This window comes from Balaenoptera musculus, chromosome 3 (genome assembly GCF_009873245.2).
Source record: "Balaenoptera musculus isolate JJ_BM4_2016_0621 chromosome 3, mBalMus1.pri.v3, whole genome shotgun sequence".
In the NCBI taxonomy this organism is placed as follows: Eukaryota; Metazoa; Chordata; class Mammalia; order Artiodactyla; family Balaenopteridae; genus Balaenoptera; species Balaenoptera musculus.
Window position 1 is genome coordinate 51,337,323 of NC_045787.1, and position 25,767 is coordinate 51,363,089.

The 25,767-nt window shown below is 35.9% G+C and overlaps 1 protein-coding gene across 7 annotated transcripts in view; it reads left to right on the top strand.

The window, feature by feature from the left end:
* The window catches only part of SREK1 (splicing regulatory glutamic acid and lysine rich protein 1), a 76,025-nt gene extending 51,053 nt beyond the window's left edge, over positions 1–24,972 (top strand). For 6 of the 7 annotated variants that reach the window (XM_036845788.1, XM_036845784.1, XM_036845786.1 and 3 more), the window contains 5 exons: positions 4,379–4,498; positions 4,870–5,250; positions 9,150–9,245; positions 21,743–21,887; positions 22,989–24,972. In XM_036845788.1, the coding sequence (XP_036701683.1) occupies positions 4,379–4,498; positions 4,870–5,250; positions 9,150–9,245; positions 21,743–21,887; positions 22,989–23,138 (892 nt within the window). In that variant the 3' untranslated portion in view covers positions 23,139–24,972. The remainder of the gene's footprint in view (positions 1–4,378; positions 4,499–4,869; positions 5,251–9,149; positions 9,246–21,742; positions 21,888–22,988) is intronic. The other variant, XM_036845785.1, reaches the window with a different exon arrangement.
* The last annotated feature ends 795 nt before the right edge of the window (positions 24,973–25,767 follow it).

The window sequence follows — 25,767 nt, forward strand, 5'->3', positions numbered from 1 at the left end:
GGCTGTTACTGAAATGTGAACACGTATGCAGTGGATCCTAATTGCATGTTACATGTGCATACATACGCATACTCTCTAAAGAGAAGAGGCAGAGAAAAGTGTGTGCGCATGCGAGTGTGCATGTTTGTTGGGAGTATTAGAGAAGGAGGAGGATTTGAGGGGAGGGAAAAAAGGAACCAGTATGCTCTATGTTGAACCTCACCAGCAAGCTCAGTTTAGTCTTGCTTTTCTGTGCTAATCAAGGAGATTGAGGCAATGAGATAGGAAAATATGATATTCTTTTTTTAAATTTATTTTTTATTGAAGTATACTTGAATTACAATGTTGTATAGCAGAGTGACTCAGTTATACATACATATATGTTCTTTTTCATATTCTTTTCCATTATGGTTTATCACAGGATACTGAATGTAGTTCCCTGTGCTATACAGTAGGACCTTGTTGTTTATCCATTCTATGTATACCAGTTTGCATCTGCTAATCCCAAACTCTCACGTCTCCCCTCTCCCATCCCCCTCCCCCTTGGCAACCAGCAGTCTATTCTCTATGTCCCTGATATTATTTTTGTTTCATAGATAGGTTCATTTGTATCATATTTTAGATTCCACATGTGATATCATATGGTATTTGTCTTCTCTTTCTGACTGACTTCACTTAGTATGATAATCCCTAGTTGCAGATATTCTTAATTAGACTCTAGCAAACTATACTTTCAGCTCTCTACTGGTGTATACTTCTCTACTATTAGCTTGCAGAATTCCTTTTGGAATATGGTTTTAATCTCTGTCTCTATCCAAGGCCTTACAGTAAGGCAAATTCATGTCCAAGAGAAGGAAGTTGTTTTCATGTACAAGGAATAAGACAGTGTAGCAAAGCCAGAATTGGAGAAGGAAAGTGGTATAGAATCAGTGGTACTAGATTATGGATATTTCTATAGGTCAGCAGGGTGGTGAAGGTAAAGGAGATCAAGAAAATACAGAATTGAGCTGAAGAGTAATAACTTTTCTGAGGAAGAAAAAGAGCAATGACTTAAATCTTACTTTGTGTTATAAGAGCCATGCTCCAAATCTAATACCTTAGTGGTTTTCTAAGGCTGGAAAAAAAGCAAAATTTGATTATTAATATCATTTTTTCCTTGATAATTTCTGTGAAGCTTTCTCTGTTGGGACAAATAATTTAACTAAGGTTTTTACTCTTATCGTTTTCAGTATATTGGGATATTTTCCCTTTCCAAGGGTTAGTGGAGGATGGGTTATTCTGTCTAAAATGAAATTCGTTAATTATTCTTATTCATGGGAGTGATTTCATGGAGGTCTGTCTAATTACGTAGCATTAGAAGTTAATTGTTCTTGGCTGGTGCGCACACCCAAACACGCACATACACACAGGCACACCTTGTTTTATTTTACTCTGCTTTATTGTGCTTCACAGATATTGTGGTTTGTTTTTTTTTTTGATATTGTGGTTTTTTAACAAATTGAAAGTTTGTGGCAGCACTGCATTGTCAGATGACGATTAGCATTTTTTAGCAATAAAGTATTTTTAATTAAGGTATATACATTGTTCTTTTTTTAAGACATAATGCTGTTGCACACTTAATGCACTACAGTATAGAGTAAATATAAACTGTATATGCACTGGGAAGCCAAAAAATTCCTGACTCGCTTTATTGTGATATTCCCTTTGTTGTGGTGGTCTGGAACCAAACCCACAATAACTCTGAGGTATGCCTGTATATCTTTTTTGTCAGCATAAACTGTTTTTATACATGGTGTATATAAACACAAAAAGCCTTTACTAAGGTCATAAAGAAATAAAAAAGAGGATGAGTTTTGTTGAAAAGAAAAGAAATTCCTCGCCCCAAAACATTTGACTTGTGGAACTCCCTCCCCCTCTCCACCCTACGTAGGGGATGGCAAGCATTTCTCGGTTTCCCCTCCCCTTCTAGTGGGATTGGATACCCTCAGCTCTGGCTCTGACCCACTAGACCTAGCAGGAGTATGGGTTGCAGGAGCCCTTGTTCTTGAAGCCCCACCTTCTTCTACCTTCTTAGTGTTCTGATACTTCTAGAACTTTCCCCTGACTCTTTCCCTGTTCCTTCTTCTTTCTGTAGGAGGGAGGAAATAGTTATTTGTTACTATGACCTTGGCTAGAACTGGGAAGATGTGTTTCCACTCTGTCCAAATTTTTATGTGTTTTTTTCATAGGGACAGTGTTAGAAAAGGTGGGTAGTACTCTATTATATTTTAAAGTTAAGTAACCTTTACAGACCAGCATAGGAACTATAAGACATTTTATAATATTTTAATGGGAAACAACTGATTTATAAAGGAACTTTGATGCAACATAATGGTAAGTTGCCCTTTATTTACAATTTAACTTATAAATGCAGTTTTGTACATCATGTTAAAATGACAGCTGCTAATGATAGCTCAAATCTTTATCTTTGGTTGGATTAGATTTGCTCTTGACTTGAAGCTTTTAGCTTTCCTAATAGAAAACTTGTAGGCAACTAGTGGGTGAGACAGACATGAAATATTTAATGTCAAAATTGAAATATAATAATTACTCTTGAGCAGTGACTTTCAAACTCTGAGGACCCACAGGATAAGGTGGGAAGTTAAGTGGTCAGTGCTTTTTTATTATTAACTTTTATTTGTTATGGCTATGGTTAATTTTCTTAAAGGAGTTTATTTAATTAAGATTGGAAAGTGCTATTTGAAGAAGACAGAATTACTATTTATTTTTTTTAGCAAGGTTAACTAGAATAGAAATCTTAAGACTTATTAAGTACATAGAAGCAAAGGCCCTTTAAAACATTATGACCCTCATGTGGATGTCTGTAAATGGACTAAAAATGTTATATAAGTCTTTAAGTTTTCCCCTAATAGCTACTACTTGACCCTTGTGTCTCTTAGGTTATTAGTGATAAAGATTTCAACAAACTACGAATTATCTTCGTATATTAAAAATGAGGTATGAAGATAAGTGTATAATAGATGAGTGGTTCAGTTGAAAATTAGCTGTTGGAAAACAAATTTTAACTAACTGAAAAATGTGTTTTAAGAACAAGATCATTACTTAATTGAGGATTGTCTGGAGACTTTTCTGGTTTCATGGCATAGCACAAGCATTTAACTATATGTATTTCTTTTATAGATACTTGTTTTAACTTAATTCATGAAGATATTACTATCAAGATGAGCTTTAATTATATAAGGCATACTTGTAGACGTTCATTTGACCCCTTGGAATAAATAGAGATATAATTTAAAGTTTTCATTTATGTTAATTGTTAATGATGATGATGCAGATATTGAGATAGGATTTTTACTCATTTACTCTGCACTCGAAACTGTTAGGCAGTTTTCCATATATCATCTGTTTTAATTCTCATGACAGTTCTAGGAGGTATAGGTATGATTCTTACTCCAGTTTTTAGATGAAGAAACTCAGGCTTAGAGAGGTTAAGTGATTAGCCAGAGTTCTCACAGCTATTATGTGGCAGAACTGAGTGTCAGAGCCAGAGTGTTTAACTCCGAAGCCGGTGAGTCTCATCACTTTGTTGTTTAAGTTGTATGCCTTCAATTTGGTTACATTTAAATAAATAGTTCCTAGGATACCTCATTATGAAAAATGTCACATTATGTAAGCTATTATTTCAGTTGGGAAAGGAGCCTAGAGAATTTCAGAATTGGAATAACAGTTATTTTTCCTCCAACAATTCCAGTAATAAAGGTTTCTTTTAATAGCTTTGTTTATGTAATAAAATCAAGGCTTTGCAAATTCAACATTTGATTATATTTAGCTTTAACTCATGAATAAGATGTTTGGTTTCCTGTCACTAGCACCATCATTAGTACTGTGCTTCCCTATGCATTCTTCTTAATATGTGTTATGACAAATAGCACACAGTCACTTATAGAAACCATTGAACCATATAACCACTGCTCCCTGTCAAAGATAAGTTATAGCCACAAGCAGTAATATTACATGCAAGTCAAGAGTTAAAGACAATTTTTGGTATGAAAACTTGGACCATGGGAGAAGTTGTCTGTTCTAATTGAGGCATGTAATATTTAGCAAAAGAAAGCCACGCCTGAAACTGTCACCTTAAGTCTGACATAGGAAATACCTTAAATTCTTTTTCTGTTTTTCTGTCTTTGTGTTCTGGACAGTGAACTGTCTGGTGAAGTTTCCAATAAATAAATTTATGTCAGATAATCTAATTTTGAAGCATTATGTAATAGAGAATTTAAAAATATTGATAAATACTGTCAGGATTGGTTTTAAAACTCTTATTTGAAAGATCTTAAATATTTATAAATTGAAATTCTGAGAATAAGTTTTGATATTCTAACAATTTGTTTTTCTTTAGGAGTAGATCCCATAATAGATCACGTTCAAGACAAAAAGATAGACGTAGATCTAAGAGCCCTCATAAAAAACGCTCTAAATCAAGGGAGAGGCGGAAGTCAAGGAGTCGTTCGCGTTCACGGTGAGTTTTTTGGAAATTAAGGGTAGTTTTCTCATGACCTCATTTGTTAAAAATCTGTTGTGGTTTAAATTTTTAATGAAAGAAATTAAACTTTTTTCTGATTGTTTCAGTAATGATTTAATATTGATTGTCATTGATTTGAATCTGATGGTTAGTATGACTCATGAGATTTCCAGACTAAATTCAGCCTGATAATTGTTTCATTTAGCAGCTTCATGTATACATAAATTATTTAGAAATTTATATGTAATGTCTTACAGCTATTATACATTATTTTGTGTTGATAATTGTTGAGGAAAGAGAATGAGGTCCTTGTTGGGGAGTAGAATTATTTTAGTTGTGAATTTATTTATTTACTTTTGTTTTTAAAGGGACAAAAGAAAAGACAACCGAGAAAAAATCAAGGAAAAGGAAAGAGTGAAAGAAAAAGATAGAGAAAAGGAAAGGGAAAAAGAGAGAGACAGGGAAAAGGAACGTGAAAAAGAAAAGGAACGGGGTAAAAACAAAGATAAAGACCGGGATAAAGAACGGGAAAAGGACCGAGATAAAGACAAGGAGAAGGACAGAGAGAGAGAGCGGGAAAAAGAGCATGAAAAGGAACGAGACAAAGAGAAGGAGAAGGAACAGGACAAAGAAAAGGAACGAGAAAAGGACAGATCCAAAGAGATAGATGAGAAAAGGAAGAAGGATAAAAAGTCCAGAACACCACCCAGAAGTTACAATGCATCAAGAAGATCTCGTAGTTCCAGCAGGTTTGATAATGCTTAAAGTTTTTACCAAAGGGCTTACTGATGACAAATGAAAACATAAATTTTGACTGGGGGAAAAGATAATTGTGCACAAGTGGAATCAGTACAATAATATCAGAACATTTCTCTCTGATAGCAGAGTAAACGTTTCTCTAGCAGAGGGATTGCTACAGTATTGAATCTATGAGGAGGAAGAGAGAATATTGGCCAGAATTACTTGAAAAGTTAACTGTCCTTTGTAATCCACTATTTTAACCTGGCAGTGGTGTCAGTGGCTGCTGTTGCTGCTGCTTATTATTTTCTTGGAGGGTGGGATGGCAGGGGCAAGTTTTTTGTTTTTGTTTTTTTTATGTAGAGAAATTGACTTCTTAGGCGTCTATATTTCTTTGGAATGATGTGGTAAATTTTAATATATAAAATTATTTCTAAAGTTACAGTATTAGTCCTTTTCGTCATCTAAGTTCATTTTTACTGCTCTACTTTGTTGAATATATGACGTTTAAATTTTGGTTTTCATTTAGTAATTTGTTGTTAAGGATTTGCTTTTTTCTTAGGACTGTTTATTAATAGGTACACTGCCACCAGGTGGCAGGAGGTTGCCATAGTAACATCAGCAAAATGAGGACCTTCCTTAATTCAAGATTATCTCAACCTACATCCATTGCTCCAGATGATATTGTGACTATAAATAAATGGAAGTTCCCAAGTTGTGTTAAACTATATCTTAAAAATACTTTAAAAACATATTTTTCAAGTTTTAAAGATATTTTAAAATGGTTTTTCATAGAACATAATTTCTGAGACAATGGACTATATATTTTGTAATTTTTTAACTTGTGTTTTAACAGCTTATTCTTAATACTAGTCTTTGGCTAGTTAATAGAAGATAATTGCAAGCATTTATTGAGTGCTTTACCATATGCCAGATTTTATGTCTCAGCAGAGTTTTTCGTGACTGATCTTATTTAATCCTCACGGTAAGCCTGTGAGAAGACTGTTATCATGGTTTTAAAACATGAGGAAACCAAAGCTCAGAGGAAATTTTCCATCTGCTCTGCACTTTAGTTAGAAGTATAGTAGTATAGTAGCTCTTTCTCCTCTTTTTTAGAGATTGTTTAACCGAGAACTCTAGCCAGTACTTGGTACTGGCTTTTTAAAAATGCCTCAGAATTATATAGTTGAAAGCAACAGTATATGTTAAAATGTGACTTCAAATCAGTAGGTCATTGCCATATTTCAGCACATTGAACCAAAACCTGAAGAAATTAACTCATTTGCTGTGGGTATCAGTTGAGCCTTGCAGACTGCATCTTTATTGCAGTTATTTTATTGGTTGTGTTTCACACATTCCTTTGTGTTTCTGTGATCGTTTAGACATTGCCCTTCACAACACCAAATAATATTTCGATTCCTTTTTTAAATAATTAATTAATTAATTAATTTTAAGTTTTGGCTGCCTTGGGTCTCCATTGCTGCACGTGGGCTTTCTCTAGTTGTGGATAGTGGAGGCTACTCTTTGTTGCAGTGTGTGGGCTTCTCATTGCGGTGGCTTCTCTTGTTGCAGAGTATGGGCTCTAGGTGCGCGGCCTTCAGTAGTTTTGGCACCACGGGCTTCAGTAGTTGTGGCATGTGGTCTCTAGAGTGCAGGCTCAGTAGTTGTGGCACATAGGCGTAGTTGCTCTGCGGCATCTTTCCAGACCAGGGATCGAACCCGTGTCCCCTGCATTGGCAGGCGGATTCTTAACCGCTGCGCCACCAGGGAAGTCCCCTCAATTCCTTTTAAATTCAGTTGAATTTACTTTTTCTGATGACTTTGAAATGTTTATAATTTTTTCATGGGTCATTTTAAGTCGCTTGATATTTAAGAAAGTGTAGATGTTCACATTCAGTTCTTAGTTCTTAGATACCTCTGGGGCCTGGAGAATAAATGCTGACTAATGTTAGTTCCTAAAGGTTCAGCAGTTTGGAATGTTTCATGCTTTCAGAAGAGCTTGCTGAAGAGTTACCATTTCTTACCTTGTAGCATTTTTCTTCCTTTCAGGTGCTCTGATTTGTTTAGTGAATGGGAAACCTCTTAACTGCCCAGAATAATAGTCTACTTAATATTTTTATTTCCAACATTGTCTTCTGAGCTACATTTTTAAGGAAAAATTTTGATATTTAAAAACTTTTAATGCTTGGAATTACAGTTAATAAGGATGAGACCATCAAAGGGAAGGAGAACATATTTACTGAGCACCTGCTGTGCACCAGACACTAGGCTTGGTACTTCACAGGTATTATCCTGATCCTCATAACAAAACTACAAGGCCTGAGTTATTATCTCCATTTTTCAATTGGAAAAACTGAGTCTCAGATAAAGTAACATGACCCCAGTCGTGCTGTTGGTAAGATGTGGAACTAAAATTTAAATGTAAGCCTAATCAACTCCCAATTCTGCATACTAGAGCTGACAGCTTCTTTCTCGACAAACTGACATTCTAGCTTCCTGTCTGTCCAGCCTTAGCTCTCATTATCACTAACTGGTAATTATTAGATGTCCACCTGTACATAGTGCTTCCTGAACATACAGGTAAAGAGTTACACTGATGAAGATGGAGCCATTTTGTGTAAACTTAAAGTCTGGAATACACTGATATTCTCATGCTATGAAAAAAGTACTTCTGGTTCTTGTGCGGGGTAGGGATGTGCTGTTACAGAATGGCATTGATTAAATGGAATAACGTCATCTAATTTCCATATTAGGAAGTATAATTTGGGGGTGACTTGGAAATAAAATTGGGTAACGGAGGAGAGAACCTTAGGTAGAGTTGGAATTGATTTATTTGTGTTCTCAAAGTTCTTGAGCTCTTTTGGTCGTAACATCTACTGTGTATACCACATATGAGCATTGTCTAGTTTTTTATTTTACAGATGAAAAATGCACACAAAGTGTTTCATTAGCCTAGAATCAGCTTACTGAGGTGATAAGGAGAACTTGAATTCTAGAGGATTTGGTTGTTTCAGCTATGTGGCCACTAATTATCAGAGCTTCTTGTGAGATAGGTCATTGGCTACATTAATCATTTAATAAATGTACCCTTATACCTCATCACCTGAATAATAGACATCTTGAAATTCATTGTTTCTAAGTTGACCACCCTTACAAATGAAGTAGTTTATTAGAGTATGCATCATTTGGTAATGTGTTAAGCAAAATAGTTTTTAATAATAATAAAACTGTTAATCTATTTAATAATTATTTTTGACTTCATCATATTTAAATCCCAGGTTTTAAGTAATTTCCTTATATCTAAGCAACTTGTGTGCTCAATTTTAAATGAATAGAACAACAATAATGAAACGGTAGGTTAAGGGGGTAAAAGCAATTTCTCTAAAATGAATTAATGTTTAGAGACATTCTACATACTTGGGTTTAAAAAGTTCACATTTTGCAAGCCCATTTACCTTTCACTTCTTGAAAAGGGCCTGTTACCTTGTTAAAAAATAATCCACAGTGGGGCAGCAAGGAGCTAGATGCATGACAAAGGATCTGATAAGCAACACATGCTTTAGGTGCTGAGGAAGAACATGTTTGACTTGAGAGAGAATATGAAACATCCATTACTATTTTTCTACTCAAGAAATTACTGTCCAAATAAGTCAGGTGAAAAGGAGGTCATCTACCCTTTCTGATATGAAATCTTAGAAGATGTTTTCATTGGTCTGTAAAATATACAGTTCATAATTTGACCTGTACTAGAATTAGATAATAGAACATTTTCATGAAAGACATTAGTTTAAACTGCCCTGTAAAGAATACTATTCACTTGAGAGCATTAAGGACCCTTTTGATTTTGTGTATTTGAATTATCTTTTATTTAAACTACTGTTTTTTAAAATGACATATTTTTGACTTTCAGGGAAAGGCGTAGGAGGAGAAGCAGGAGTTCTTCCAGATCGCCAAGAACATCAAAAACCATAAAAAGGAAATCTTCTAGGTCTCCATCCCCTAGGAGGTAGGTTGAAAGCATGTGCTAAAACTGAGGAGGAAGCAGGGGGAAAATTTTCGCTTTTCAGTCTATTTTTTTTAACTTTATATTTTGAATGAGTAATATGTAATGTATTTATGTGGTTTAGAAATCCAGAGAGTATAAAAAGTTATATAATGATAGGTCTTAGCTTCCACCCAGGTGTCCATCTACCCTGTTCCCACAGGTAATGACTTTATTAGTTTTTTTTGGTATATCCTTCCAGTTTTGTATATAGGTACAGATGAAAATATATAATTTTAATTTTCATCTTCTACAAAAGGTAAAACAAAATATACACTGTTGTACAATTTGCTTTTGTCACTTAACTACCAGGAGAACTTTCTGTATTCATCAGAAAGTGCTGCTTCATTCCGTTTTACAACTTCATGGACTTCCATTATCTGGCAGTACCTGGTTTATGTAACCAGCCTGCAGTAGAATGGGTTTTCTTAATTTTCCTTTTATAAATTATATAAGTCTGTAATGAACAGCTTTGTACGTACATGATTTTGTAATGTGCAAGTATGCAGAGAAAGTTTTCATAAATGGTATTTATTGTTGGGTCAGAGAGTGAGTGTGTTTGTAGTTTCGAGAGATTTCCTTCCCTGTTGGCCTTCATAAAGATTGGCAGCAGCTTGTACTTTAACCAGCTCTGTATGAGAATGCCTGTTTCCCTATAGCAGCTGCAGATTGTTACCAAAGTTGTGTATTTTTGTCCATCTGATAGATGAGAAGTGGTACCAGTGTATAGTAATTTCCGTTGCATTTTTCTTAAGAGTGAAGGTGGCCATCTCTTCATATATTTGAAGGCCATTTGTATTTCCTTTTCTGTGAGTTGTATACGTTGCCCATTTTTCATGGAGTCTGTTTTTGTGGGGTGTTTTTTTGGTTTATTTTTTCCTATTTCCAGGAGTTCTTTTTGTATTAGGGAGATTATTCTTTAGTGATTTGGTTTCAAGTATCATTCCTACTTTGTCATTTCTTCTTAGAAATTGTTTATGAGACTTGATTTTATAGAGATTTTTGATTTTTATATAGTTTAATTCCTCAAGTTTTTTCTTTTGTGACTTCTACATTATGAGTCTTAAACGTAGAAAAATCTTTCCTATTCCAAGGTTATAATAAAATTCCCCCATTGCTTCTTCTTGTACTTTTATGCTTTTAATTTTTGCATTTACGTCTTTGATCCATTAGGAGTTTATCCTTGTTTGCCATATGGCACATTGATCCAATTTTATTTTATTTTTCTAAATGCTTCTTTGTTGTTCCAATATCATTATTAAAAACTCAGTTTTCCTAATGCTAATTTGATATATTTCCTTTGTCATACTAAATTTTTCTGTCTGTGTTGGAGTCTATTTCTGGGGCTTCTCTGCTGTTGGATTGGTTTGACTGATGATTTGTGTACCAGTAGTGCCCCATGCTTTTAATGATTCAGATTGTATAGCATTTTTAAATATTTAGTAAGGCCCGTTCTTCCCCATACTCCTCATTGCTCTTTTTATGCGCTTTCTTGACCATTCTTGTGTGTTTATTTTTCTATTTGAACTTGAGTTAGTTGTCTAGGCTCTAGAAATAAAACCTACTGATAATATGTATTATAGTTGTATTACATTTATTAATTAGGGAAATTGATGAATAGATTATTAAAAAATAAAGCTTTACAAAGGTGAGTCTTTCTATCCAGGAACATGGATGGCCTACTTATTCAGGCCATCCTTAGTGTTTTTTCATGAATGTTTCAGTGTTTATTTCATACAGATTTTATGCATTTTCAGTTCATTTTTAGGTATGTTTTACTTCTTTGTTCTTGTAAATGAGGTCTTTTCTTTCATTATGTCATGTAATTGGAGATTGGGTTTGTACATAGGAAGGTATTGATTTCTGTATGTATATATTTTCATCCCACTATCTTACTGATGGGTCCTAGGTTTTCAGTTGGTTTTCTGTGGTTTTCTAGGTATAGAAGAGAAACTTTTAAAAAGCTTTCCCAGGGTAGAAGGAGCATGTTTCCCAGCAGGGCTCTTTTGTTTGTTTGTGGGTTATTATTTTTAGGTGAGAATAAAGGAAGGCATAGGATATTTAGGAGGTAGGCCAAATTTTTTTTTTTTTAATACTTCGCTCCTGAAAGTCAAAACTTTTCTCAGTTGTGAACTTAAAATAGACAAAAAGGTGTACTTATATTTGCAAAATGTCACTTCCTTCCCCATTCCTTTTACTTTACTCTACATCCACCCTCTGTAAGTGATCAATTGTTTATCTTTCCTTGTGTTTCTTTTTGCAAAATTAAGCAGATACATGTATTTGAATTTCTCCTTCTTTTCTTCACAAAAGACAGCATTCACTATCGCTTTATACACCGTGTGTGTGTGTGTGTGTGTATGGTCAGTGACTATACCCAGCCCCACTTCCATCCTGAGTTATTTTTTATTTTATTTTATTATTTAATTTAATTTTTTTAATAGATCTTTATTGGAGTATAATTGCTTCACAATACTGTGTTAGTTTCTGTTGCACAACAAAGTGAATCAGCCATATGCATACATATGTCCCCATATCCCCTCCCTCTTGAGCCTCCCTCCCATCCTCCTTATCCCACTCCTCTAGGTTATTGCAAAGCACCAAGCCGATCTCCCTGTGCTATGCTGCTGCTTCCCACCAGCCAACTATTTTACATTCGGTAGTGTATATATGTTGATGCTACTCTCACTTCGCCCCAGCTTTGCCTTCCCACCCCATGTCCTCAAGTCCATTCTCTATGTCTACCTCTTTATTCCTGCCCATCAGTACCATTTTTTTTTTTTTTTTAGATTCCGTATATATGTGTTAGCATACGGTATTTTTCTCTTTCTGACTTACTGCACTCTGTATGACAGACTCTAGGTCTATCCACCTCACTACAAATAACTCAATTTCGTTTCTTTTTATGGCTGAGTAATATTGCATTATATATATGTGCCACATCTTCTTTAGCCATTCACCTATCGATGGACATTTAGGTTGGTTCCATGTCCTGGCTATTGTAAATAGCGCTGCAGTGAACATTGTGGTACATGTGTCTTTTTGAATTATGGTTTTCTCAGGGTATCTGCCCAGTAGTGGGATTGCTGGATCATATGGTAGTTCTATTTTTAGTGTTTTAAGGAACCTCCATACTGTTTTCCATAGTGGTTGTATCAATTTACATTCCCACCAACAGTGCAGGAGGGTTCCCTTTTCACCACACCCTTTCCAGCATTTATTGTTTCTAGATTTTTTGATAACGGCCATTCTGACTGGCGTGAGGTGATACCTCATTGTCGTTTTGATTTGCATTTCTCTAATAATTAGTGATGTTGAGCAGCTTTTCATGTGCCTCTTGGCCATCTGTATGTCTTCCTTGGTGAAATGTCTATTTAGGTCTTCTGCCCATTTTTTAATTGGGTTCTTTGTTTTTTTGCTATTGAGCTCCATGAGCTGTTTGTATATTTTGGAGATTAATCCTTTGTCTGTTGTTTCGTTTACAAATATTTTCTCCCATTCTGAGGGTTGTCTTGTTTATGGTTTCCTCTGCTGTGCAAAAAGCTTTTAAGTTTAACTAAATCCCATTTGTTTATTTTTGTTTTTATTTCCGTTACTCTAGGAGGTGGCTCAAAAAAGATCTTGCTGTGGTTTATGTCAAAGAGTGTTTTTCCTATGTTTTCCTCTAAGAGTTTTATAGTGTCTGGTCTTACATTTAAGTCTTTGATCCATTTGGAGTTTATTTTTGTGTATGGTGTTAGGGAGTGTTGTAATTTCATTCTCTTACATGTAGCTGTCCAGTTTTCCCAGCACCACTTACTGAAGAGGCTGTCTTTTCTCCACTCTATATGTTCTTGCCTCCTTTGTCGTAAATTACATGCCCATATGCGCGTGGGTTTATCTATGGGCATTCTATCCTGTACCATTGATCTATATTTCTGTTTTTGTGCCAGTACCATACTGTCTTGATTACTGTGGCTTTGTGGTATAGTTTGAAGTCATGGAGCCTGATTTCCACAACTCCGTTTTTCTTTCTCAAGATTGCTTTGGCTGTTTGGGGTCTTTTGTGTTTCCATACGAATTGTGAAATTTTTTGTTCTAGTTCTGTGAAAAATGCCATTGGTAGTTTGATAGGGATTGCATTGAATCTGTGGATTGCTTTGGGTAGTATAGTCTTTTTCACTGTATTGATTCTTCCAATCCAAGAACATGGTATATTTCTCCATGTGTTTGTCATCTTTGATTTCTTTCATCAGTGTTTTACAGTTTTATGAGTACAAGTCTTTTGTCTCCTTAGGCAGGTTTATTCCTAGGTATTTTATTTTTTTTGTTGCAGTGGTAAATGGGAGTGTTTCTTTAATTTCTCTTTCTGATTTTTCATTGTTGGTGTATAGGAATGCCAGAGATTTCTGTGCATTAATTTTGTATCCTGCAACCTTACCAAATTCATTGATTAGTTCTAGTAGTTTTCTGGGGGCATCTTTAGGGTTTTCTGTGTATAGTGTCATGTCATCAGCAAACAGTGGCAGTTTTACTTCTTCTTTTCCAATTTGTATTCCTTTTATTTCGTTTTCTTCTCTGATTGCCGTGGCTAGGACTTCCAAAACTATGTCGAATAAGAGTGGCGAGAGTGTACATCCTTGTCTTGTTCCTGATCTTAGTGGAAATGCTTTCAGTTTTTCACCATTGAGTATGATGCTTGCTGTGGGTTTGTTGTATGTGGCCTTTATTATGTTGAGGTAGGTTCCCTCTATGTCCATTTTCTGGAGAGTTTTTATCATAAATTGGTGTTGAATTTTGTCAAAAGCTTTTTCTGCATCTATTGAGATGATCATACAGTTTTTATTCCTTAATTTGTTAATGTGTATCATATTGATTGATTTGCGTATATTTATTTATATTTTATTTTTGGCTGTGTTGGGTCTTCGTTTATCTGCAAGAGCTTTCTCCAGTTGTGGCTCACGGGCTTAGTTGCTCCGCGGCATGTGGTATCTTCCCAGGCCAGGGCTCGAACCCGTGTCCCCTGTATTAGCAGGCAGATTCTCAACCACTGCGCCACCAGGGAAGCCCCGATTGATTTGCGTATATTGAAGAATCCTTGCATCCCTGGGATAAATCCCACTTGATCATGGTGTATGATCCTTTTAATGTGCTGTTGGATTCTGTTTGCTAGTATTTTGTTCAGGATTTTTGCATCTATGTTCATCAGTGATATTGGTCTATAATTTTATTTTTTTGTGATATCTTTTTCTGGTTTTGGTATCAGGGTGATGATGGCTTTGTAGAATGAATTTGGGAGTGTTTCTCCCTCTGCAATCTTTTGGAAGAGTTTGAGAAGCATCAGTGTTAATGCTTCTCTAAGTGTTTGATAGAATTCGCCTATGAAGCCATCTGGATCGGGACTTTTGTTGGAAGATTTTTAATTACAGTTTCAATTTCATTACTTGCGGTAGGTCTCTTTATATTTTCTAATTTTTCCTGTTTCAGTCTTGGAAAATTGTTCCTTTCCAAGTATTTGTCCATTTCTTCGTGGTTGTCCATTTTACTGGCATACAGTTGTTTGTAGTAGTCTTTTATAATCTTTTGTATTTCTTTAGCATCATTGTGATTTCTCCTTTTTCATTTCTAATTTCATTGATTTGCGTCCTCTCCTTTTTTTCTTGATGAGCCTCACTAAGGGTTTTATCAATTTTGCTTATCTTCTCAAAGAACCAGCTTTTAGTTTTATTGATCTTTGCTATTGTTTTCTGTGTTTCTATTTCATTTGTTTCTGCACTTTTCTTATGATTTCTTTCCTTCTACTGACTTTGGGTTTTCTTCTACTTTCTCTAGTTGTTTTAAGTGTAGGGTTAGATTGTTTGAGATTTTCCTTGTTTCTTGAGGTGAGATTGTATTGCTATATACTTCCCTCTTAAAATTGCTTTTGCTGCGTCCCATAGGTTTTGGGTTGTCGTGTTTTCGTTGTCATTTGTTTCTATGGATTTTTTTATTTCTTCTTTGATTTCTTCAGTGATCTCTTGGTTATTTAGTAGCGCACTGTTTAGCCTCCATGTATTTGTGTTTTTTACAGTTTTTTTTCCTGTAATTGATTTCCAATCTCATAGCGTTGTGGTCAGAAGAGATGCTTGGTACGATTTCAATTTTCTTAAATTTTCTGAGGCTTGATTTGTGACCCAAGATGTGATCTATCCTGGAGAATGTTCCATGTGCAATTGAGAAGAAAGTGTATTCTGCCACTTTGGGGTGGAATGTTCTATAAATATCAATTAGATCTATGTGGTTTATTGTGTCATTTAAAGCTTGTGTTTCCTTATTTATTTTCTGTTTGCATGATCTGTCCATTAGTGTAAGTGGGGTGTTGAACTCCCCTACTGTTATTGTGTTCCTGTCGATTTCTCCTTTCATGGTTGTTAGCATTTGCCTCATGTATAGAGGTGCTCCTCTGTTGGGTGCATAAACATTTATAATTGTTATATCTTCTTCTTGGATTGATCCTTTGATCATTATGTAGTGTCCCTCCTTATCTCTGTAATCTTTATTTTAAAGTCTATTTTATCTGATGCGAGTATTGCTACTCCAGCTTTCTTTTGATTTCCATTTGCATGGAATACCTGTTTTCATCCCTTCACTTTCATTTTGTATGTGTCCCTAGGTCTGAAGTGGGTCTCTTATAGACAACATATATACGGGTCTTGTTTTTGTATCCATTCAGCCAGTCTGTGTCTTTTGGTTAGGTCATTTAATCCATTTACATTCAAGGTTGTAAACGATATGTATGTTCCTTTTACCATTTTCTTAATTGTTTTGGGTTTGTTTTTGTGGGTCTTTTTGTTCTCTTGTGTTTCCCGCTTAGAGAAGTTTCTTTAGCATTTGTTGTAAAGCTGGTTTGGTGGTGCTGAATTCTCTTAGCTTTTGCTTGTCTATAAAGGTTTTAATTTCTCCATCGAATCTGAATGAGATCCTTGCTGGGTAGAGTAGTCTTGGTTGTAGGTTTTTCTCTTTCATCACTTTAAGTATATCCTGCCACTCCCTTTGGCCTGCACAGTTTCCACTGCAAAATCAGCTGATAACCTTATGGGGATTCCTTTGTATGTTATTTTTTGTTTTTCCCTTGCTGCTTTTAATATTTTTTCTTTGAATTTAATTTTTGTTAGTTTGAGTAATATGTGTCTTGGTGTGTTTTTCCTAGGGTTTATCCTGTGTGGGACTCTCTGTGCTTCCTGGACTTGGGTGACTATTTCCATTCCCATGTTAGGGAAGTTTTCCACTATAATCTCTTCAAATATTTTCTCAGACCCTTTCTTTTTTTCTTCTTCTCTTGGACGCCTATAATTCAAATGTTGATGTGTTTAGTGTCCCAGAGGTCTCTGAGATTGTCTTCAATTCTTTTCATTCTTTTTTCTTTGTTTTCCTCCTCAGCAGTTATTTCCACCATTTTGTCTTCCTGCTCACTTATTCATTCTTCTGCCTCAGTTATTCTGTTATTGATTCCTTCTAGTGTATTTTTCATTTCAGTTACTGTGTTGTTCATCTCTGTTTGTTTGTTCTTTAGTTCTTCTAGGTTTTTGTTAAACATTTCTTGTATTCTCTCAGTCCGTGCCTCCATTCTATTTCCAAGATTCTGGATCATCTTTACTCTAATTACTCTGAATTCTTTTTCAGGTATATTGCCTATTTCCTCTTCATTTATTTTGTCTTGTAGGTTTTTACCTTGCTCCTTCATCTGTGACATATTTTTTTGCCGTCTCTCTTTTTTTTTTTTTTTTTTTTTTTTTAAATGAGTGGGATTGTATTCCTGTCTTACTGGTTCTTTGGCCTGAGGCTTCCAACACTCGAGTTCGTAGGCTATTGGGTAGAGCTGGGTCTTGGTGCTGAGATGAGGAACCCCATGAGACCTTACTCTGATGAATGTTCCCTGGGGTCTGAGATTCTGTTAGTACAGTGGTTCGGACTCGGAGCTCCCACCGCAGGAGCTTTGGCCTGATTCCAAGCTCGTGGACCAAGGTCCCGCAAGCTGCCTGCAGTGCCCAAAAACTAAAAATAAAAATTACAAAGTAAAAAATAAAATTACATTAGGAGACTAACAGATATGTTCGGAAGAATATAAAAATAAAAATACAGATGAATCAACAACTGGAAGGTACATCAGTACCACAATAGTAAAAAAGAGGAGGAGGGAAAAGAAAAAGAAAAAAAGGCGGGGGGAGAGGTCTTGGCTGTGGAGGGCGGGACCTAAGCAAAGGTGAGGTTTGGGTTGTGGGCGGGGCCAATGCTCAGGACCCCCAGGGCTGGAAGAGGCCCTGGGGGCTGTGGGGAGCTGAGGTTTAGGCTCAAGGAACAGAAGGGGCCCAGGAGTGCCCCCCACCCCTGGTCTCAGAGGGCAGGGAACCTCACCTGGGAGCCCAGCAGGCTTCCTGCGCTCGAGTGGGCAGGGCAAACATCCTCTTCTCCTTTCCCGCTCATCCAGTCTGGGAGGGCCCCTCCTGCCTGCCTCTCCTGATGTCCCCAGCCTCCCTCCTATGCCCCCAAGGACCCGTGCGTCCTGGAGGGGGGTTTGGAGGATGGGGTCGGCCTGGGAGCTCAGTGGGCTCCCTGGGCCTGAGTGGGCGTGGCAGTCGCCCTCTGCTCCTCTACCGCTGCTCCCGGAGGGCCCCTCCCGCCTGCCTCTCCTGATCTCCCGGCCTCCCTCCTATGCCCCCAGGACCCACGCAGCTTAGAGGGGGCTTTGGAGGGGAGGCACCAGCCTGGGAGCTCCGCAGGCTCCGTGGCCCGAGTGGGCCAGGCGATCGCCCTCCGTTCCTCTCCTGCTCTTTCTGGAGGGCCCCTCCCGCCTGCCTCTCCTGATCTCCCCGACCTCAGGGGCGCCGATCCTGTCTGGCCTCCTCTTCTCCTCCCCCCTCAGTCCCCCACATCCTACCGGTTCACTTTGGGGCTCCTCCCGTCTCCTTGGGGGTCAGAGTCCCCCACCAGTGGCTGGCAGGGGCCCTCTGAGCTATTTTTTAAATTGAGAAGTAGTTTATGTAAAATAAAGTGCACCCTTAGTGCATTTCAGTGATTGTTAGTAATTTTCATTGCATTTTTCTTAAGAGTTCACAATTTTGTGCAACCATTGCTGCTACTTAGTTCCAGAACATTTTTTGTCACTTTGAAAGCAAGCCTGTACCCATTAGCAGTTACTCCCCATGGATCCTTACAGCTACTAATCTACTTACTGTCTCTGTGGATTTGCCTGTTAACAGACATTTCATATAGAGTCATATAATATGTGTGGCCTTTTTTTTTTTTTTTTTTTAATTTATTTATTTATTTTGTTGCACTAGGTCTTAGTTGCGGGAGGTGGGCTCCTTAATTGCAGCTCCAGGGTTCCTTAGTTGCAGCTCACCAGCTCCTTAGTTGTGGCATGTGAACTCTTAGTTGCGGCATACATGTGGGATCTAGTTCCCTGACCAGGGATCAAACCCAGGCCCCCTGCATTGGGAGCATGTAGTCTTATCCACTGCGCCACCAGGGAGTCCCTGTGCGGTCTTTTGTATTTGACTTCTTTGACTAAATGTAACATTTTCAAGGTTCATGCATATTGTAGCATGAATCAGTACTTCATTTCTTTTTAGGGGTGAATAATATTCCACTATGGATAAAACCAGGTTTTGTTGTTTAACCATTCGTTAGTTGATGGACATGTAGTATTGTTTCCATTTTTTTGCTGTTGTAAATAATGCTGCTATGAACATTTGTGTACAAGTTTTGATGTGGACATGTTCTTGTTTCTATACCTAGTAGTTGTAATTGCTGAGTCATATAGTAATCCTCTCTTTATCTTCTTGAGAAACTGCCAAACTGTTTTCTGAAGTGGTTGCACTATTCTATATTCCCATCGGCAATGTACAAGTGTTCCAATTTCTCCACATGCTCACTGACACTTGTTATTGTCTGTCTCTGATGATAGCCATTCTAGTGAGTGTGTAATGGTATCTTGTTAAGGTTTTGATTTGCATTTCTCTAATGATTAGTGATGTTGGGCATCTTTTCGTGTGCTTATTGACCATTTGTGTATCTACTTTGGAGAAATGTCTATTCTAGTCTTTTGCCCATTTTGAATTAGATAATTTGGTTTTTTGTTAAGTTGTAGTTCTTTATATTCTGGTTGTTAATCCCTTACCAGATAATATGATTTCCATGTATTTTTTTCCTATACTGTGGGTTGTGTTTTCACTTTCTTTGAGTAAGTATCCTTTGATGCACAAAAGTTTTTTAATTTTAATGAATTCAGATTGATCTGTTTTTTTCCTTTCCTTGCTTTTTGCTGTCATATCCAAGAAATCATTGCCAAAACCAGTGTCATGAAGATTTTCCCCTGTGTTTTCTTCTAAGAGTTTTACAGTTTTAGTTTATATATTTAGGTCTTTGATCCATTATGAGGTAATTTTTACATATGGTGTAAGGTAAGAGTCTAAAACTTCATTCTTTTGCATGTGGATATCCAGTTTTCCTAGCACCATTTGTTGAAAAGCTTGTCCTTTCCCTATTGAATGGGTTTTGGCACCCTTACCAAAAATCATTTGACCATACATATGACCATATATCTCTGTCTTTTCCATTGGTCTGTAAGTTTCTCCTTATGCCAGTACTACACTGTTTTGATTACTGTAGTTTTGTAGTAAGTTTTAAAACCAGGGGTTGTGTGTTTTCCAATTTTGTTGTTATTTTAAAGATTGTTTTGGCTATTTGATGTCCCTGGAGATCCTATTATTTTTAGAATGGGTTTTGCTTTTTCTGCCAACAGTGCCAGTGGGATTTAGATAGGGATTGCAGTGAATTTGTAGATCACTTTGGATACTATTGTTATCTTAACTCTAAGTCTTCTGATCCAAGAACATGGGATGTTTTTCCATTTATTTATGTCTTTATTTCTTTTCAGCAAATTTTTTGCCTTTTTGGTTGAATTTATTCCTAAGAATCTCATTCTTTTTTTTTTTTATTTTAAATAAATTTATTTATTTATTTTTGGCTGCTTTGGGTCTTTGTTGCTGCATGCAGGCTTTCTCTAGTTGTGGCGAGCGGGGGTTATTCTTTGTTGCGGTATGTGAGCTTTTCATTGTGGTTGCTTCTCCTGTTGTGGAGCACGGGTTCTAGAGCTCAGGCTCAGTAGTTGTGGTGCATGGGCTTAGTTGCTCCCCGGCATGTGGGATCTTTTCAGACCAGGGCTCGAACCTGTGTCCCCTGCATTGGCAGGCAGATTCTTAACCACTGCGCCACCAGGAAGGTCCCAAGAATCTCATGCTTTTTGATGTAGTTGTCTCCTTGGCTTTAAGAGTTGTATATAAAGATATACATACATAAATAATGTTGCAAATGTGTTTTTCTTTGTCATTTTTCTTTTGAATATGCTAGTAGTGGTTTTTGTTTTGTTTGCTTTGCAAAAGTTTATGTAGGCATACTAATGAATCTTTTATCGTACCTGGAATTTTATTTATGGCTAAAAAAATCTTTCCCTTCACTCCAGTTAGAAAGAAATTTATTCATGTTTTCTTCTAGTACTTGTATTGTTTCATGTAAAAAATTTAGGTCTCTAATCCATTTGGATTTATTTATTTATGTGAATGAGATATGGACCCAGTTTTGTCTCTTTCCAAATAATAATCCAGTTGTCTCCAAGTCTTTTATTTATAAAAGATGAACTTTGCCCCAGTGATTTGAGATGCCACCCCTTTGTTTTATTGAATTTTCATAGGTACTTGGGTCTGTTTCCTAAGTGTTTTTCTTTGTTCTCCTGGTCTTTGTGTTTATTTTTAAAATATTCATAATTAAGACAGAAAAGTTTAGAATTCCATATTAAGGCTAATTATTTTGAATAGAAGGTGTCTTATGCTTCTGATATGAAATGCATCATTTTTTTCCCTCTAATTTTAAGGATATGTAATTTTTACAAATGGAACTTGTTCATTCCATCTTCTGCTTAATGTTTGCTCTTGAATTGGAGGGTGGGACTTTTTTGTAATTGTGAATGAGAGGGGAGGGCATATGGCATAATTGGTTATTTGAAGTTCCACGTTTTCTAGAAGTCATTCAGCCTTACCTGAGAGCCATATCTGATTCTTTATCGTTTTTATTATTTTCTGCTTATTCATTTTTTGCTTTGAAAAGATGGGTAAAAAAATATTATATATTTGGTTTTGTTTTATCCTGATTACAGTAGATAAATAAACCTTGAATGTTTCAAAACTAAGAAATTGATAATGCAGAATTGTGTTTTATGTGAACACTTGGTGGCCTCTGCGGTAATGACTTGTGTGTCTTTAAAAAATTAACTGGGTGTGGGGTGGAGTTAGGTGGGCTACAGGACTCATTTATGTTATTTGGTCCACCAGGTTACTGATACGCTTGTTTACAGTGCATTAATGTTAGGTAAGAATATTTTGTCAACAATATAGTGGGTGTTTACTTTTTTAGAAGTTAATGACATATTATTAATATTCTTATAGCAGAAATAAGAAGGATAAAAAGAGAGAAAAAGAAAGGGACCACATCAGTGAAAGAAGAGAGAGAGAACGTTCAGCCTCTACAAGAAAGAGTTGTAATGACAGAGATGGGAAGGAAAAGGTGGAGAAGAACAATACTTCACTTAAAGTAAGCAAGTCGTTCAGTGTTTAGGGTTTGAATAATTAATGTTTGAGATTGTTCTTCTTTATTGCATAGAGGTAATTTTATACTACCAGCACCTTGTATGTTTTAGGTACTATTTGTTACTATTTGTTAAATTGGTAGTTTTTTAACCTAGTTTTTGAAGATAGGAACTAATTAATGTAATGTTTACTAGTGTAAACAATTGCATTCCTTATTTTAGAGAATCATAGAATGGCATACAATAAAAATTTTAACTATGTACTGGAATATTTTTACTTGTTGCCATTTTCCTCACTATATTTGTTTTAGCAAATTTGACAGGTGATGTTATCATTGGTTTTGTAATATATACCAAAGTTAGGTTTGTTGAATTAGAATAATTAATGGAAAACCAAATTCCACCAGGTAAGGGTTTTTGTTTTGTTTTCCTTCATTTTTTTTTGATAAAATATTTTAAGTACTTGTGAATTAGGTTAATTCCCTTATTATACTGGTAAGTATATTTGTGTTTGGAAATCAATTATGAGTTCTGAAGCTTTTATCTTACAGTTTTATTTATTCCCATACTGATAGAGGTTTATCATCATTGTCAGTAACATTGATAATATCTCCTGAGCACTTAATACATTCCAGGCACTGTTCCACATGTTCTCATTTAATTCTCCGTTAAGTTGAGAGCTGAATTTGGACTGTTCTTAAACAGTCTTTGGTAGGAGGAATAGTGATTTCCTTTTCTACATTCCCACGTTTTTGCTTCTTTGGTATCCAGATTATAAATCCATCCTGGCATCTATGGGAACTGTTTTACTTTCAGCCGATCAGTTCCACCTTTCAAGTCAGTCAGCAATGTTTGTTGAATTCTTCCCTAGAGTTTCTGTTTACCTATTTTGTTCTAACTTAATCTCCATAGATTGTCCTATCTTTTATTAGAAGTACAAAGGACATATTGATACATGTTTGCATGTACTATTTATATGAAAATGTAATGGGAGATAATACCCAGTTTGACTAATTCACAAAAGGTAAAGTTTTAGCCAGAACTAGATGTAATAGCAGGCAACTCTTGAGAAAAATATTAAATGTATACCTAAATATTCATTGTAGGAGAAGGAGCACAATAAAGAGCCAGATTCAAGTGTGGGAAAAGAAGTAGATGACAAGGACGCACCAAGGACTGAGGAAAACAAAGTACAGCAAAATGGGAATTGTCAACCAAATGAAGAAAACCTCTCTACCAAAACAGAAGCAGTATAGGACCTACAGATGCACCTCTAAACACACGCTGGAGTAGAATCCAAAGCTTTTAATTCTCTCAACAAGATGTTAAACAGTGATGAATTCCAGTAGAGCATAAAGATATGAGCTAACAGCTTTTTTAGTTGTTAGGTGACTTTGTGGCCATCTTGTTACTGAGTAAGAAAATAAAGCATGGACGTCGTGAAAATAGCAGGTGTTACCCAAACTCCTCATCTTCTAAAAGCTGTGCATTTCCATGGTGGCTGACACACTTGTCATGTGGTTTGTTAAGTGTTTGCCAAGAACCATTAAAATAAATGGGACATTAAAGATCTAAATTTGTACTATCCATTAAAGACTGGAGATAAGCATTGGAGGCTCTTTTAAAAAATGCTAGTAACTGATTTTGTATTGTTTTACTTTTTTTTTAAAATTTCAATATATTACAGATTGATGATGTGCTTGAAATTGGTGCAAATATATACACACCCTTGTAAGTGCGGAGTATGTAAGAAGTTTTAACGTTGACTTCACAGGATTTACAGTGATTGTGTTAAATTCTCACTATTGTGTTTTCTTTTGCTCACTGTTTAGGACAGCAGTTTTTCTTTAAAATAGTTTTACAGATTAAAGTTGCTTAAATAAGTGGATTAAAAACCAACTGACAATGCATGCTACTGTTCTTTTTCAAAAGGAAGAACATCTGTGTTAAATACTAATAATATATTAGTATTCAGTGTTCAGAATCATTGGGTCTCCCCACAAAGTAAGCATTTCTTTTTGAACTCTCTTGACATTTCCAAGCTTATTATGAACAGTATCGCAGTGTGTGTTGTCAGTTGTAGGTGGCAAAGGTGCCATTTATAAAAAGAAAACTGGGTTTTCAAAATGGGCTATGGGAGCACAAGCTGAAGCTTTAGTGCCTTCTACAATGTGGTATACTGTTTTCTAGAATTTTATATGGACTAGTCATTCTCAATTCATATGGAATTTAGATGGATATTCCATTCCCTCCCATAGAAAAGTGTGAAAGCGGTATGTCAGAAGAGCTTCTTACTTGGTTCACCTAATATGAGAGGGAAGTCTGTTTTCAAGAATGACTTTAGAGCTTAAAACAGCAATGCAGTTTTGGGACCATCAGTTTCATACTGTGATAAGTGAAAATGAAGCAGCATGTTCTTATTTTACTTAAAGCAAAACCCTTTAGTTGTCTACATTGGATGGCCTTAATTATTACCTCTCAGTCATCTTCTCATAAATGATGTGCAGAAATTGTACTTAACATATGAGTTAAGTACAGTTCTCATATGAGAACATATGAGTTTGTCTTATGTGTAAGGATATGTTTACTTAAGCTTAAAATATAGGTCATCCGACATTGTTAGGCACACTTTTTGCAGAAAGTATGCAAGTAGTAAAATGACAACATTGCTAATATTTTCCCCCAGACCACAACTCATAGTTTCAGAACTCTTTTCATTGTTGTATTTCCAAAAGTTATACCTTTTAATTAGCATGTTATTAAAAAAAATCAAGTATAATTAGTTTAATGCAGTCTGATACAATCAAATTACTCAGTTGCCTTACCTCATGGGAAGAGTTACTTATAGATTTAAAAAGCTGAGTAGCACATCAGTTACTTGGTTTCAACTTGAGTTTTCTTTTAATGTTAATACTATTGAAATTTAAGTATTTGGTGGAGAATGGAAAGAATTGCCCTTATTGCAAGTAATGAAGCCTGGTTTGATTATGAAGCTGCTTAATTACTCCTCATGTGTTCCGAATTACTGTGTTTTTTTGTTTTTTTTTCCTTTTTTTCACTGTGTACATTAAAATTTTTGAAAATGCTTTACTATGTAAAGTATAGATGGTCATTTTAATCACTCAACCACATACGGTTGGCTGGTAAACAGCTTATTTTGATATAAGAATGCTTGGGTGTATATGGAAAGATTGTGAAGGAGTGTGTGTGTCTTGCATCAAAGCTTCTTATTTATGATATGTAAGTAGAATAGAACAAATGTTGTTTGAATCTTTGTTATTTTTAGTACTATTTCTCTAATAAAGCTAAGTATTTTAGAGGGAAGTATTTGTTCATGCATTTCAAAGCAGCATCTTAGGTTTATCCTGTTCTTGTTTTAGCTGGCATAGAAATTGTTTTGATATGGAGAGTGCATGTTTGCGTGGTGTCTAAAGCCGTCATTTAAAGTTTGAGTATTTTCTTGTACTCTGGACTCTATTAAATGTTTTTTATGTTGGTAATTAAGATAGTTATTTGGTTCCTGCTGCCAGTTATTTTTCTTGATGATGTTTATTCATCTTTAAATAACCATACTAATCTTGACAGACACTGATTTATAAAATTTGGCCATGAATAGGGATACAAGAGGTCTGGAGAAAGTGAAATCATTTTCTTAAACAGGCTTATGGTAGCAAAGCTTTCTAGGGTCTAGAGGTACTGGAGGGAAGGAGGGAGTGTGTGTGTGTTGTGTGTGTGAGAGAGAGAGAGAGATTTTTCTCTTTGTTCACTTTTAAGAGCTGATATGTTTTCATTTATTTTTTTCTTGTAAGGTATTTTTTTATTTCTTTAAAACTGTCTTTTTCATCCCAGGTAGATATTGTCAGGAAAACTTGAGGTAAGGCCAAG